General features: G+C 43.8%; 2 protein-coding genes across 3 annotated transcripts; both read left to right on the top strand.

The window, feature by feature from the left end:
- The first annotated feature begins 1,346 nt into the window (after positions 1–1,346).
- LOC123053415 (conserved oligomeric Golgi complex subunit 5) lies at positions 1,347–6,416 on the top strand. The gene is made up of 3 exons (XM_044476896.1): positions 1,347–2,515; positions 3,590–4,063; positions 5,204–6,416. Exons 1-3 carry the CDS (start codon positions 1,448–1,450, stop codon positions 6,116–6,118), a joined length of 2,457 nt encoding a protein of 818 aa, XP_044332831.1. The 5' UTR covers positions 1,347–1,447; the 3' UTR covers positions 6,119–6,416.
- A 1,803-nt stretch (positions 6,417–8,219) lies between these two features.
- On the top strand, positions 8,220–13,788 carry LOC123053394 (probable methyltransferase PMT7). Of its 2 annotated transcripts, XM_044476871.1 has the most exons (7): positions 8,225–8,511; positions 8,948–9,359; positions 9,638–9,927; positions 10,207–10,584; positions 11,597–11,843; positions 11,916–12,054; positions 13,196–13,788. In XM_044476871.1, exons 1-7 carry the CDS (start codon positions 8,334–8,336, stop codon positions 13,352–13,354), a joined length of 1,803 nt encoding a protein of 600 aa, XP_044332806.1. In that variant the 5' UTR covers positions 8,225–8,333; the 3' UTR covers positions 13,355–13,788. The 2 variants fall into 2 exon arrangements, with proteins under 2 accessions (XP_044332812.1, XP_044332806.1); XM_044476877.1 differs by lacking the exons at positions 11,916–12,054; positions 13,196–13,788 and adding an exon at positions 11,317–11,516 and having other exon boundaries at positions 8,220–8,511; positions 11,597–11,830.
- Positions 13,789–14,838: the final 1,050 nt, after the last annotated feature.

The following is a 14,838-nucleotide window of genomic DNA, read 5'->3' as shown; positions in this document are numbered from 1 at the left end:
ACCACCGCTCGTGGCCGCCGCGCTAGCTAGGCCCCTCCGCGCCGCAGCTCGCTGCTGCTCTGCCCCTGCTCGACGCCCCGGCTCGCGCGCTCCTGCTACATGGCGGGGCGCGGCCGTGCCGGGCATGCGAGCTCCTCCTACTGCGGGGCGGGGCGAGGCCGGGCCGGACACGCGAGCTGCTGTAGCACGGGAGCCGGGCGGGGCGTGTTGCCGGAACGAGTACGTGAGCGACAGAGGCGGCTGCTCTGCGTGGCGGGACGAGGCCATGGCGAGCTCGTGCGGCGGCGTGGCATGGCGAGGCCGGGTCAAACGCGAGCGGCGACGTGGCCAAGGCATGCAAGCGAGCTCCTGAGCCATGGCGGAAGTGCAGAACGGCATGCGAGTGGCTCGAGCGTCACCACGAGCCGGGGCCCACAATGCATCGAAGCTAGCTAGCTACTCCCTCCGGTCTTTTTAGTTCGCATATAAAATTTGGCTGAAGTCAAGCATCGTAAAGTTTGACTAACTTTATAAAAAAAATACCAACATTTATAATTTAAAATCAATATCAATAGATGTGTCATGATTTAAAGTTTCATATTGTATAACTTTAGTATGACAGATGTTGATATTTTTTATATAAATAAGATCAAATTTTGTGAAATTTGACTTCAGAAAATTTTAATATGCAGAGTAAAAAGGACTGAAGGGAGTTGGGGCGCCATGCACAGGCCGGCATCCATGCAATTAAGGGCCAGTTCTTTTGGGCAATTCTCCCAGAATTGACCCCCTCCCCAGCTTCTCCCAGAATTGCCACTTAATAATTTTTTTACAATTCCTAGCTAATTAGACCTTAACTAGCTAGGAATTGTAAAAAAATATTAAGTGTCAATTCTGGGAGAAGCTGGGGAAGGGGTCAATTCTGGGAGAATTGCCCAAAAGAACTGGCCCTAAGCTAGCTAGCTCGCGTGGATGCTTGTACTGCCCCCCGACAGGACGAGCGCGGGAGCACGGCGGCGTCCGAGTAGGGCGAGTGCGGCGGCGTGGTAGCACCTGTGCCATGGTAGCGCGAGAGAGAGGGGAGAGAGAAAAATATATTCTGTGAGTGGATGGTAGGTAGGCCACGCGGGACCGGCAGCAGGCGGAGGTGGACGAGAGAGACGTAGAAAGCATTCACTTTGTGTCCGCTTCGAACCTAAATGTGTTTAAATTTGGATCGAAAATGAGTCCGCGAGAATACAAAGCAGACAGAAAATAAAAATAAGTCTCTGCGTTAAACCGTCGTTTTTGTCCGCGCTGACCTAAACTGACGGCGGCGGACAAAATGGGTAGTCCCATATTGGAGTTGCTCTTATAGCCATCCAACTTTCTCAATCTTCTAACGACCAAATGACGCCTAGTGAGGAGTGAGTGTTCCGGATCTCTCCTATCCCCAGATCCACCACCCGCCCCGGCGACGGCCACCGCCATGGCCGCCCCAGCCACGCCGCGCCTCCTCCTCTCGCCGACGTCCAAGGACCTCATCACCGGAAACTCCTTCGCCTCGCCTCCTTCCCCCACCTCCTCCTCCTCCGACCCCGCCTCCCCGCTCGACGCCTTCGCCTCCGATCCCGTCCTCTCCGCCTTCCTCTCCCCGTCCTTCTCCCCCTCCGACTTCTCCTCCGCCGCGCTCTCCTCCGGCCTTGCCGCCTCCCGCGCCGAGCAGCTGCAGGACGCCATCCGCCTCCTCCGTCGCCACCTCCGCGCCGAGGTGCTGCGCCGACATCCGCTCCTCCTCTCGCACCTCCTCTCCCTCCGCTCCGCCTCCGCCTCCCTCTCCAGTCTCCCCTCCAACCTCCGCCTCCTCTTCTCCCACCTCTCCCTACTCTCATCTCACCTCTCGGCGCCGCGCGCCCACCTCGCGCTCTCCTCCTCCTCCCTCTCCAGCCTCCTCGCCACCGCCGACCTCCTCCTCCACTCCCACCGTCTCGTCCGCCTCTCCTCACGCCTCCTCGCCTCTTCCCCTGCCCCCGACCTTGCCCGCCAGGCTGAGCTCCATCGCGAGATCCGCCTCCTATACGAGGAGAAGAACCTCTCCGGCATCAATGCCGTTGATGAGGAAATGCGCAAGGTTGATGCTGCCGCCTCCAAGCTCCGATCGGAGGCCAGTGCTGTGATCGACCGTGGCATCACCGAGTCCAACCAGAACGACATCTGGTGCGGTCTGCAGGTGTACTACAATCTTGGAGAACTGAAGCCGGCAGTTGAGGGGCTCGTGGGGAAGTGCAAAGCAGCAGGGGCCAAGAGCGTGACCGTGGCACTGGACATGAAGGCTATATCGATGGCTGGTGGTGGAGGCGGCCCTGGAGGCGTGCAGAGAAGCGGCACACCACAGCTTGGTGGCAGTAAGAGGGCAGCCGATGCACTCTGGGAAAGGATGAGGCAGTGCATGGAGGAGCTGCATCGGGCAGTCATCGCTGCATGGCAGCTGCAGACTGTGCTCACCAAGAAGCGTGTGCCGTTCACACAAATGCTGTTCCTTGAGGAGGTTTGGCAGGTGAGCCACGATCTTTGAATTAATGATGAGGATTTCAGATTGATGGAAATGACAATTTAGAATCAAGATGCATTGAACATGCTCTATATCATGTTTTTTTTTTTGGCAGTATGACTGTCACTTGAGAATTATGAGATATATAGGCAGTCAAAGAGATACGAAATGACATATGCACACAGAAAATGAATATACCAGTAAATGTTTAGGTTTCACTGTTTTTCAGTTCTTATGTTGACTAGACTTTAGTTTTGCGGGTGGGGATTATATGGTATATCAAATAGCAGTGTTATTGATTACACAAAATGGTCCTATTTTTCCTCCCGTAGGGGCCTCTAGTCTTTTGATTAGAGTAGTGGTCGCGAGAGGGCGGAGCGTACCACGCTGCCATAGTCGTGAGGATCTTAATAGCCGGTCGTGACTGTTGTCATAGTTACGATGGTTGAAACTTCCTGGAAAAAACTTCGAATTGGGAGGGCAATCCTCCCCCCACTCAATCCACCAATAACTCTCATCTCCCAGCATCTCATTACCACCCCGTCGTCGAGAGCAGCCAGCCCTTCTGTTGATTGAAACTGATGATTCTGTTATCATCTAATAGTTTTCGCTAGGGCTAAGCTAGTGCATGCCTAGGATCAGGTATAAGATATCAGTTAGATGGTTAAATTAAGTACATCTTGTTTTTTGAGAATCACCAGAGGAGCTCCCCCACCTGAATATCTATTCATGGTACCTAGCCTTCAAATGTAGACTAGACTGATACATTGGTAAATGCATAGCCTCTTCTAGCTTCTATAATCACAGCTTCTGTTCTTCAGAGTTGAAGTGGGGTGTTCCATGTTTTATCTGCAATCAGATTCTAAATTTTTCTATGTCACTGTTCCTAGTTCCTACATTGCCTCAAATTTGTTTACACTTGCAACGATAGTTTAGTATATTTGGTATGTTCGCTTGTTTCCAAAGTATGGCGCTAACACTTAACAGGCACATCCTGTGTCTTGATCCCTTCCTTGTTCTTTCTTAAATAATTATTTGTTCTATGTGCTTGAACTTCTACTGACAGAAATTCTTTTGCAGGAGGGTGAGCCTCTGTTGACAGAGAGAGTATGGGATGCAATTGTTAAGGCCTTTGCAAGTCAGCTGAAATCCGTCTTTACTGCGTCAAGCTTTGTCAAGGAAATATTTACTCTTGGATATCCTAGACTGTTCTCAATGATTGAGAACCTTCTTGAGAGGATTTCAAGAGATACTGATGTTAAGGGTACCCTTCCAGCGCTTACTCCCGAAGGAAAAGATCACATGGTTGCAGCCATTCAGATATTCCAGACTGCCTTTTTGGCTCTCAGTCAGAGTCGCCTTTCTGATTACATCAATAGCATATTTCCTATGTCGAACCGTGGAAGTATACCATCGAAGGATCAAATATCAAGGCTAATATCTCGCATCCAAGAGGAAATTGAAGTTGTGCGAACTCATGGGCATTTGCTGCTTCTTGTTCTGCGTGAAATTGGAAAGATCTTGCTTCTTTTAGCACAAAGAGCTGAATATCAGGTGCACACTATTTTCTACTAATTATTTTTGCAAGTCTGTAGGTAGTTTTTGCTTTCTCAATTTATTCATCAAATTTTAACAAATGCTCCTCATGTCAGGCTGCATTGAGTATAAGTTCCCAGTAATGTGTTTGAAACTTGTCTATACTTGTTTTTGCTATCGTTTTAGGCTTTTAGCTCTTCCACATTGTTGAATTTCTCCAACCTTGGCTTTGGGACATGTGTCGATGGGCTTGAGCAGTTGTGCTTCAGCTTTAAAGATGCTTTGATCTTAATCCCTTCCAACTAGGGAGAAGCATTTTCCCTTGGCTTCTGCCATACGCATGGTGTCCGCATGCCCGAGAAGCAGAAAATCAATGGTCTCCTTAGGCGATTATAGTTGTATCTGCTAGCTCATTGTCTTGAGCGGGTTGGTTTTTCACTCCTGAGTTGAGTGGGAACCTAATCAGTCACCTCCCGTCCTGACCTTTATTACTAGATGCCGCTCATAGTTTGATTCTTCTCATCTTCTGGACTTCAAAACTCCTGCTCACACTTGTCGGAAAATCAAACTTACTCATTGAGACCAATAAATATGCAGGTTTTAGTCAGGTCTGTGATTGTTTGAGTCAGCTTGCCCCCGGGTTGTGGTAGCTGTGGTTGCATCCATAAAAGTAGTGTTTTCTTGTTGGTTTCATTGACTAAACTTTTTGTTCTGTTACATATGTATTGAATGCTGCAAGTAAAGGAAGAAAATAAATACAGTACATCAAACAGGAGAAATCATGAGAAAATGCTGTCCTGTAGCACACTGCTTAATGTATCCCTGTCTTCATGTCCATTCCCATTCAGTAGTGTCAGCTGTCCCTCAATCTTTTCCTACAGAAAGGCTGGATTGCCTTTCCAGGGAAGTAAAAGGGGCACGCATCATCTGAGCCTATAACTGCAATGGCTATACCTGTTGGTGCTGCTAGATGACAGTCTTCTATTTCATTTTCTTATTTATAGTCTCGCTGTCTGTCTATCCTTCATATGCATTTGATAATGCCTCTCTTCTTTCCTCGTATGTGCTGCCTTGTATATGTGCATGCACTTGTGCAGTTATTGGCATCACTTCCATCATTGTGCACATTTGCTGACATATATTTTGCTTCAAATGTAGATTTCTACTGGCCCTGAAGCCCGTCAAGTTACTGGCACAGTGACTCCAGCTCAATTAAAAAACTTTGCTCTGTGTCTACATCTCCACGAGGTTCACACACGTATTTCAAGCATCCTGTCAACACTCCCAAATGTTGCTTCTGAAGTCCTTTCCCCATCTCTCGGGGTCATATATGGGGTTGCTTGTGATTCGGTGACCTCCCTATTCCAAGCAATGCTCGATCGTCTGGAATCATGCATTCTGCAAATGCACGAGCAGGACTTTGGAGCTGATGGAATGGATGGAGCGATGGACAATAATGCATCAGCCTACATGGAGGAGCTTCAGAAGTGTGCCGTCCACTTCCGCAACGAGTTCTTGTCAAAGCTTCTGCCATCATCAGCCTCCCGCTCGGAGACCATATGTACCATAATGGTTAGAAGGATGGCCTCAAGGATCCTTATATTCTTCATAAGACACGCTTCTCTTGTCAGGCCACTCTCTGAAGCAGGGAAGTTGAGAATGGCTAGGGACATGGCCGAGCTGGAGCTAGCTGTCGGTCAGAATCTGTTTCCAGTGGAGCAGCTGGGCTCGCCATACCGGGCATTACGTGCATTCCGCCCCGTCCTATTCCTGGAGACATCTCAGCTTGACAAGTCTCCACTCCTTCAGGACTTGCCACCCAGCGTGATCCTCCACCACCTATATTCACGAGGGCCGGATGAGCTACACTCGCCCTTACAGCGGAACAAGCTGACACCGCTGCAGTATTCTCTGTGGCTTGATTCACAAGGCGAGGATCAGATCTGGAAGGGCGTGAAGGCAACCCTGGACGACTATGAGATGAAGGTCAGGTCCCGTGGAGACAAGGAGTTCAGTCCAGTGTACCCTCTCATGTGTCAGATTGGATCTGCATTGTCACAGGCCACACCTTGACATGCGTTCAGTTCAGCTGTGCAGCGTACATTTGTATCACCATCCTGTAGGCATTGTTCTTGAGAGATCGCTTGAGCCCCGGGATAGATTTTATACCCATGAAATAGCACCTATATTTCTCTTTGATCACAAAAATGTTGAAAGTACAGAGCTTGTGTTTCTGGTGGGAATTGTCATGTTCTGAATTCTGATATGTTTGATCATTGTACATTGCTGGACGACACCGAGAATCATGTGAATTGAACCTGCATACCTCATTAAGATGCGTTATGAAATTTAAAGTTGTTCTTTCATAAAAGAAAGTTCTGAAAGGCTTGGAACTAATTTGCATATATATATTTTTGTTTTCTGAGAATCATTACTATTCATCTCCTCAAGGTGTTACATATTTTGTGTGTGTGTGTGATAATCAAGGTATTACCCTGTACACCTGAGGCGATGGATATGCATCTTTCATTTTTTTTGTTTGTTTTCGTCTGTGGGAAGGCCTGAGGGCGGTTGAAGAAGGACCTTGAGCTTTTTTCTGTTACCGTGGGAAATTAACTGAACTATTCAAGTATAGTTCTTGCAAAACTTGTCCAAAATAACACAAACAAATAGGATATCAAGTGATATGAATTCTTACAGAACCTCAAACATAGGGAATTTTGAAGCGGTATGATGTCTTTGAATGGCTCACAGAAAATAACATCCAAATTTTAGAGAAACGAAAAAGATGAACAAAAGTCGGACTTATAAAAAGTATGCAATAGGTTCTGAGATCACGTAGGTTGTCAAGTACAATTGAGTGTAAAAAGGGAGAACTCCAATCCTATGATATAGCCGTCCTGGGCACATTTACTAAACGTTAAATTTCCAAATTTCATAGAAAAATACTCGGAAGGAATTGAGAGGGATTGTCTCATTTCGCAACAATTTTACTTTGAAATTTGAACACAACTCCCCACTCAAGTTCAAGCAGTCAAAAGAATGCTAAAATAAATCAAACACAATATTTTTAATAATGTGTCTCGTCATTTTTTAAGTCAACTCTAGCTTATATTAGATAATGACATCATCGAGTCCCATAATGGGGATAACTGAGCCACATACACAAAAACAATCATAAACAAATGTGAGACTACAACCATGAACCTATGCCTAAAAATTTTCGTCAAAGCTGCATCCTAACTTATCGTCGTTGGTCGCCATAGTTCTCGCTGGTGATAGATAACATCAAGAAATTCGATCATTGAAATACTTGCAAAAGCCAATAGAAGATCAAATCTTCGTTGAGTCATGTGTATAACGAGATTGACAATCGCACATTATATTGTGGGGGCACCACCCTGATTTAGGTAGGCAGTCGACAAGTAGCACCAATCAAGGATGATGACCTTGCGCGCAAAGGCTTGAAAGAAGGAGCTATTGAAGGTGACGAGGATATTGCGGATAATACCCATGGACCCACGTCGACAAAGAACATGGCGGGAATAAGAACATCTAAACTCCTCAACAACGCCCGACCAAGTGCCACCGACATTGAAAGTTGCCTTGTGAGGACTTCGAAGCAACACCGTCATCACCGTTGGAGCGATGTTGCCATGACATCTTACTACACAACAAAAGAGAGACAATAATCCCAGCGCTCGAGCCGAAGAGGAGATCAAAGGGGAGATTGATCTGGAATATAAGACTATAAACATAAAATAAGTATTCCCTCTGTAAACTAATATAAGATGTGTGGTCTAAAATGTTTTATATAAGTTTATGGGTGTGGTTAGGTCTCGGTGGATTGAGACTTAATCAAGTCTCAGTCAAGTGACATAACATGTAAGAAAGAAAAAGAGAATATATGAAAAAAAAGAATTTGTAAGGATCTCAATGTAAAATTTCATGAATATAGCATCGATTGAGACGTAACTAAGTTTTAGTCGGCTGAGATTTAGCAAAACTGTTAGTTTATTACTTTATTTATAGAGGAAGTACTAAGATGAAATTAATTTTATGCCACATAAAGTATATACACTAATAGAGTAACTGATAGTCAAAGATTTATCCCAATGAAACCTAGATTCATGTACAGTAGTATTTTAAAAGGGAGGAAGTATTTTTTAATGGAAAAAGAAATAGAGGAAGGGGGGATGAACTCAGTCCCAACTCCCAACTCCCCATCTCCTCCAAGCAGAGATCGTCTTGACGCTGAGGAAGGGGAAGTGAGAGTGAGAGCAGCATAATGGGGCGGTGGTGTTCGCCGGCGTCGGCGGAGCCGCGGTCGGTGCAGCTGCTCCTGCTGGGCGTCGCCCTCGTCGCCGCCTCCTTCTACGCCGGCACCCTCTTCCAGTCCTCCGCCTCCCCCGCGCTCATACTGCCCCCTTCCGTCTCCCGGTCGCCCGGTACCTCCAATCCCCAAGGTACCTATCTACTCTCCGCTCCCGGGCCACAGAGCACGCCTCCCCTGTCGATCCGCCGCTGGATCGCAATTATTTGTTCAGTTCCGTCCAATACGCGCCGCGGCTTTAAGCTTCCTATTCAGGTTATCTCAGATGCTCCGACGTTGTCACGAGAGGTGTAATGCTTGAGAAATTCACTCTCCGATATTGCCACACTTGTCTCCGACAAGAAGTAAATCTACTGGGCCTTGACGTAGTTTGTTTCAGTTCATACGCAAAGTTATACTATCAGTTTGGTCTTGACAGTTTGTCCTGGTTCTAGATTTGTTTTTCTATTTCTCTGAGTTGCAGCTTATGCCAGAAATGTACCATGTGGCGCATCTATCCTGAACTCCTAGTGCACCATGCGAACGTTTCCATGCCAAAAAGGTTAAACCTGTTTGATTTTCACTTGCAGATGCTTCAGAGTTCACAAACAAAGTTGGTGTTACTTATCGAACGGCATCAATCTCAGTTCCTGATTATGGACTTGATGTGTGCCCTTTGGAATACAACGAGCATATTCCCTGTCACGATGCCGCCTATATAAGAAGCTTAAGGAACCTGGATAGATCTAGACACGAGGATCTTGAAGCTAAATGCCCTCCACGAGAGGAGAGCTTGTTCTGTTTGGTGCCCCCACCAAATGACTACAAGATACCGATAAGATGGCCAACAAGTCGTGACTATGTATGGCGTAGTAATGTGAATCATTCACACCTTTCTGAGGTAAAAGGAGGACAGAATTGGGTGCATGAGAATGGTAAGCTTTGGTGGTTTCCTGGCGGTGGCACTCACTTCAAGCGTGGTGCATCAGAATACATAGAGAGGTAACCTTGGATTGCTTGCCTAATTTTCTGGTGTGTAGTTTAATATTTAGGCTGTAGAATGGTCTGATTCTTGTAATATCTTGTAAATAAATATTTGGGTGTGATGCCTAGTAGCAAAATTCTGAGCATTGTCAACTTTGATCTGATATTGTTCCTCTTTAGCAAACATCCTACTTGAAGCATAAACACCAAATAATAGCAGTCTTATGTTGCTGCCCTCTTGTATCTCGTACAAAAGATCTTGCGGTGAGATAATTTCTGTAAATGGATCAATGCAGGCTAGGAAATATGACAACCAATAGTACTGGTGATCTCCGCTCTGCAGGAGTTGTTCAGGTTTTGGATGTTGGATGCGGTGTTGCCAGCTTCTCTGCTTATCTTCTTCCCCTAGATATTCATACTATGTCATTCGCGCCAAAAGATGGCCATGAGAATCAAATCCAGTTTGCTTTAGAGCGTGGGATTGGTGCAATGATCTCTGTGTTGGCCACAAAGCAATTACCGTATCCTGGAAATTCATTTGAAATGGTTCATTGCTCCCGATGTCGTGTTGACTGGCATGAAAATGGTAAGATTCACATACTGTTAGTGTTTATGCTAAGCTGCTGAGCACATTTCAAAATTTAAGATGTGGCAGTATTTTTATGTGGGATCTTGTTAGTTATATTCTGTTTTCAGTTTATTGTAACATGCCCTTAAAAGTAAGTTGGTTCGCATAAAAATGTGTCCTCTTTCATCATTGATATTTTTGTTCTACTAGAAGTTCCTTCTGATGATGATCCTTTGTTTATGAATTCTACTTTAGAAATGCACCATTCAACCAGTAGCTCTTTCCTTTTTTTTGCAGATGGAATATTGCTCAAAGAGGTCGATCGTCTTTTGCGACCTAATGGATATTTTGTATATTCTGCTCCACCAGCTTATAGAAAAGATAAGGATTTCCCTATTATCTGGGAGAAGCTAATTAATATCACATCAGCAATGTGTTGGAAGCTTATTGCTAAGCATGTTCAGACTGCTATATGGATCAAACCTGAAGATGAATCTTGCCGACAGAAAAATGCTGATATGGGGATCCTGAATATCTGTGACCCCGGTGACACTTCTTCATGGCAAGCTCCATTAATGAACTGTGTTCGGTTGAACACGGACCAATCAAAAATTCAGAAACTGCCTTCCAGACCTGAACGCCTGTTATTTTATTCGAGGAGTTTGGAAATAATAGGTCAGTCCATTTCCATTGCCTACAAAAGAGAAAGAACGAGCTAGTTTTGGTTCTGCATGTTTGGGCCATGTTCCATTCTGGAGCTCAAAATTTTGAAGTGAAACTAATTCCTCTATGTTTAACATATGTTCGAAAATCGGAAAAAAAGCAGGTATGCTTATTGTGTAGTGTTATTGGCTACCCGCAAAAAAAAAGTTTAGTGTTATTCGCTGTGGTACCTGCAACTAGCTGACTGTCAGTGGCTTGCTGGAGTTTTTCTGAGCGTAGGCCTGTTGTTTAAAGCTTTTTTTTGTCCCTTCAAATATTAAGGTTTTTAAAGAGCTGACCAATTTTGGAGCACTGAACATCAACCTTTCCTTAGTGTTAGCAAGCCAATCTTAAGGGAAGGGTAACCCCAGCAGATAGACCCTGGAAGGGAATCGGGTTAAGAATTTCCCAGGTTGGGATGTGGCAGTTGACAACGACGTTAGGAAGTCCGGAGACACCGGTGGGGGCCTCGAGAAGAGTTATCTTTTCTGCCTAACGGCCTGCCAACCCTGGAAGTCATTCTTGTGGCAGAGTCCTATTTGACATTCCTTGACCTTACTATTGAAATATTGATATTACTGCTCACATATGGCTTTAATTGAGCAAGACAATAATTTTGAGTGATAGGAAAACAGTTTGGGTGTGGCATTTCACAAATATGACATGTTACTTCTTGAAGCACACAAATATTTCTGTAAATTGCAGATATAAAAAAAAAGGGCAACCTGGTGCATGTAGCTCCCGCTTGCGCAGGGTCCAGGGAAGGGTCCGACCACTTTGGGTCTATAGTACGCAGCCTTTCCCTACATTTCTGTAAGAGGCTGTTTCCAGGACTTGAACCCATGACCTCATGGTCACAAGGCAGCAGCTTTACCAGTGATTTAAATTGTACTAATAATTTTTAGGTAAATCTAGTTTGATCTTTGGCTCGATCTTGTAGCACATATGTATAAGTATAAACTATTTTCTGGAATATGTTTTCTAGGAGTTACTCCAGAGAAGTTTGAGAATAATAACCAGTTCTGGCGGGACCAGGTTCGCAAGTACTGGTCATTTCTTGGTGTTGAAAAGACTAGCATACGGAATATCATGGACATGAATGCTAATTATGGTGGATTTGCTATGGCACTAAGCACTGATCCTGTCTGGATTATGAATATAGTACCCTATACAACCATCAACACACTGCCTGTTATCTATGACCGGGGGTTAATTGGTTCTTACCATGACTGGTTAGTATTTCTTCTGAACATATAAACATCTACTTCCCTTGTTATGATGAAACAAAAACCATTATGCTGCAGGTGCCAGCCATTCTCAACATATCCTAGGTCATATGATTTGCTACATGCTTTCCACCTCTTTTCACACTATCAAGGTCATGTAGGAGGTTGCTTATTGGAAGATATCATGCTAGAAATAGATCGCATCATTCGTCCACAGGTAATATTGATATATACTCCCTCCTTTTTATATGCACAACTACCTTGTATTTTGTGTCTATCTTTGGCCGTTGTTTTGACCAACAAAATATGAGTTATATGCCACACAAAGTATATAATTGGATTCATATTTGAAAAAAGTTTACAATGGTATACTTTTTAGTACATATAAGTATATAGCATATGTTTTAATGGCCAACTCGACGGTCAAAGTTAGACTCGAAATATGTGGCCTTGATTCAAATATGTATTTACACATTGCATATCATATCTAGGTTGCCAATGTTTGTAAGAACAGTATTTTTCTTCTTCCTTCTTCCAACGGTTTTAATTTTTGAAAGAGTGATTCATGTTCATTGAAAGAGTGATTCATGTTCATGTCACAATAGATGCCTAAGCACAGTCTTGTTGCTTTAAATATCTAATATTTGAGGTATATCTATTTATTGTATCTTCACAGACAAATAGAATGGAAATGTCTTCTCTTGTCATCGGATCTATTTTCTTAAAGAAGTACTTCCTCCGTTCACTATTATAAGATGTTCTAACTTTTTTCTGAATCAGATATATATAGGCGCATTTTAGTGTGTTTGTTCACTGGTTTCAATCCGTATGTAGTCCATATTGAAATATGCAAAACGTCTTATAATAGTGAACGGAGGGAGCACATCATTTTTCTAGTGAAAACTGCTCCTTCAATGTTTGAACATGCCATCAGTCAGGTTTTTATTTAATCATTTTACTAGATTTGTTAAGGACTAATTTTCAATTTGATTTTAAATTTCCCCAAATGGTGTGGAACATGCCTTATGACGGTTTTGTGCAAGGCCACTTAATTACTGATTGAAATATCATAAATGGTCATGTGCAAGAAATGATTTGTCCAGGGAAATACGATAGTATGTGGTCTAATCAGCCTGTTTCTCAATGTATAACAATTGGCCATGTGCAAGAAATGATTTGTACCTAATGCAGTATAAATTGCAAGCAACCTTTCTCACCACTTAGAAATATTTTTGTGTCGCATGAGCTTCTGTGTTTCTCTTTCTTGAATACCAGAGATCAAATATGATAATATAGTGATGGAAATTAAATTCATAGACAATAATCCATTCTGCATTACAATAATTTTGGACATGCAGGGTTTTATCATTATCAGAGATGAGAATACCACTCTCTCAAGAATCAGTGATCTCGCACCAAAGTTCCTATGGGATGTCACCATTCACACGTTGGAAAATGAGGAAAACAGGCCGGAGCAGGTGTTGATTTGTAGGAAGAAATTCTGGGCTATAGTTTGACTGGTGCTTGTGCCTGAAGATTTTATCTTATGTCCTATCTCACCATCCTGTATCTTGCTGACACAACATGAGAAAGATTTTCGGATGTACAAAAAGGTTTCAAGATGTTCCTCCAGTATGCACAAGACATTTTCTCGCGGATTCTTTCCAGCTGAGGTCATCGCATTACAGAAAAAAAAATCTGAGGACATGACTGGGATTTTCTTCAGGAAATCTTCAGCCTGCTTTTCAGTGGTTGTGATTTAATGCCAACTTCTTATCTCGGAATGACGAATCGGTGGGTCTAGGACAAGATAACCAATGACTTTTCTAGATTTTCATGTAATTTGCTAATTTTGTAAACTAGTTTAGTTTAGGCTTTTCCTCTTCTTCTGGAGAACCTTGATTACGACATACAGTTATGCAGCAAATGATGAGGCATAGTTTTTAAGTTATACCTGTTGTCACCGTTGCGGATCCAGTAGAAGTGTGAATCAGGCACTCGTGCTTTAACACGTACTGCCCAGGCTTGGATAGTGTGGAGAGAAATGGTAAAATCTTCTATTCGGTGAAACAAACTTGCGGTTGGTAAGCTTGAAATCTGGAAACAAACATCACGAGTCGGCACGTCCTGAACCCATAGGCATATATATCCACTTTTTGAAAAATGCATTTAAAACATGTTTTAAAATGTAAAAAAAAAATCCACGCATACATGTTCACAAATGTGTGCGCGGCATAGAGTTTTGTGAAAAAAATGACTTTCCGTTTTGTCTAGCAAAAAAGACCAATTTCAATGCTTCTAAATAGCATTTTATGACATAATTTTTGTCTTTTTTACACAGGCTACAAAAAAGTTAATTTTGCCATGAAACTTTATGCACGCACATAAAACATGAAGATGTATTCGTGCAACCTTTTTCAAACTTTTTTAGCATTTAGAAATGTGTTTTTCAAAGTGACTTCATACCTACTCGGGTTCATCGATGCACTTCCCTAAACATTAAGTCATATACATGAGCAGGGCGTTTTCAAAGAAAAAATAGATTAGTGATTTTTTTATTTAGAAAATGGATCATGTGATCCCGATATCTGAGACCTAGCAAGGACTTTTGGGTGGCCTCCATGGTGAAAGTCGTGGAGCAACGGAAACAAGCGGGTAATCGGTAAAGCAGGAATCTCCTTTATGAAATACAACGGCAACACATAGATATGTCTGTGTCTAGAGGTTTGTTTTTGGAATCGGACCCAGCGACTTCAATAGTCGCGACGACCGGCCTCTACCCTACCGGTGAAGAGTCTCGAGCGGAGGTGCCTTTGCCTTCGCCTGGAGTGTTGTGGCGGTCCTCATCAAAGGAACCAAACTAGAAGAAGAGGAAGGGCGTTGCGGGTGCCTTTGCCCCTCCTTGCTTCCTCCGGCAACTGACTAAACAAGGCCGGCTTCCCAATCGTGTGTTGGACCAGCAACGACCATGAGGTAAAAAAACATTTTTTTGCCGTCTAAT

This window comes from Triticum aestivum, chromosome 1A, assembly GCF_018294505.1.
Source record: "Triticum aestivum cultivar Chinese Spring chromosome 1A, IWGSC CS RefSeq v2.1, whole genome shotgun sequence".
In the NCBI taxonomy this organism is placed as follows: Eukaryota; Viridiplantae; Streptophyta; class Magnoliopsida; order Poales; family Poaceae; genus Triticum; species Triticum aestivum.
The sequence above is the reverse complement of the archived record's forward strand: the minus strand, read 5'-3'. Positions and strand labels throughout refer to the sequence as shown.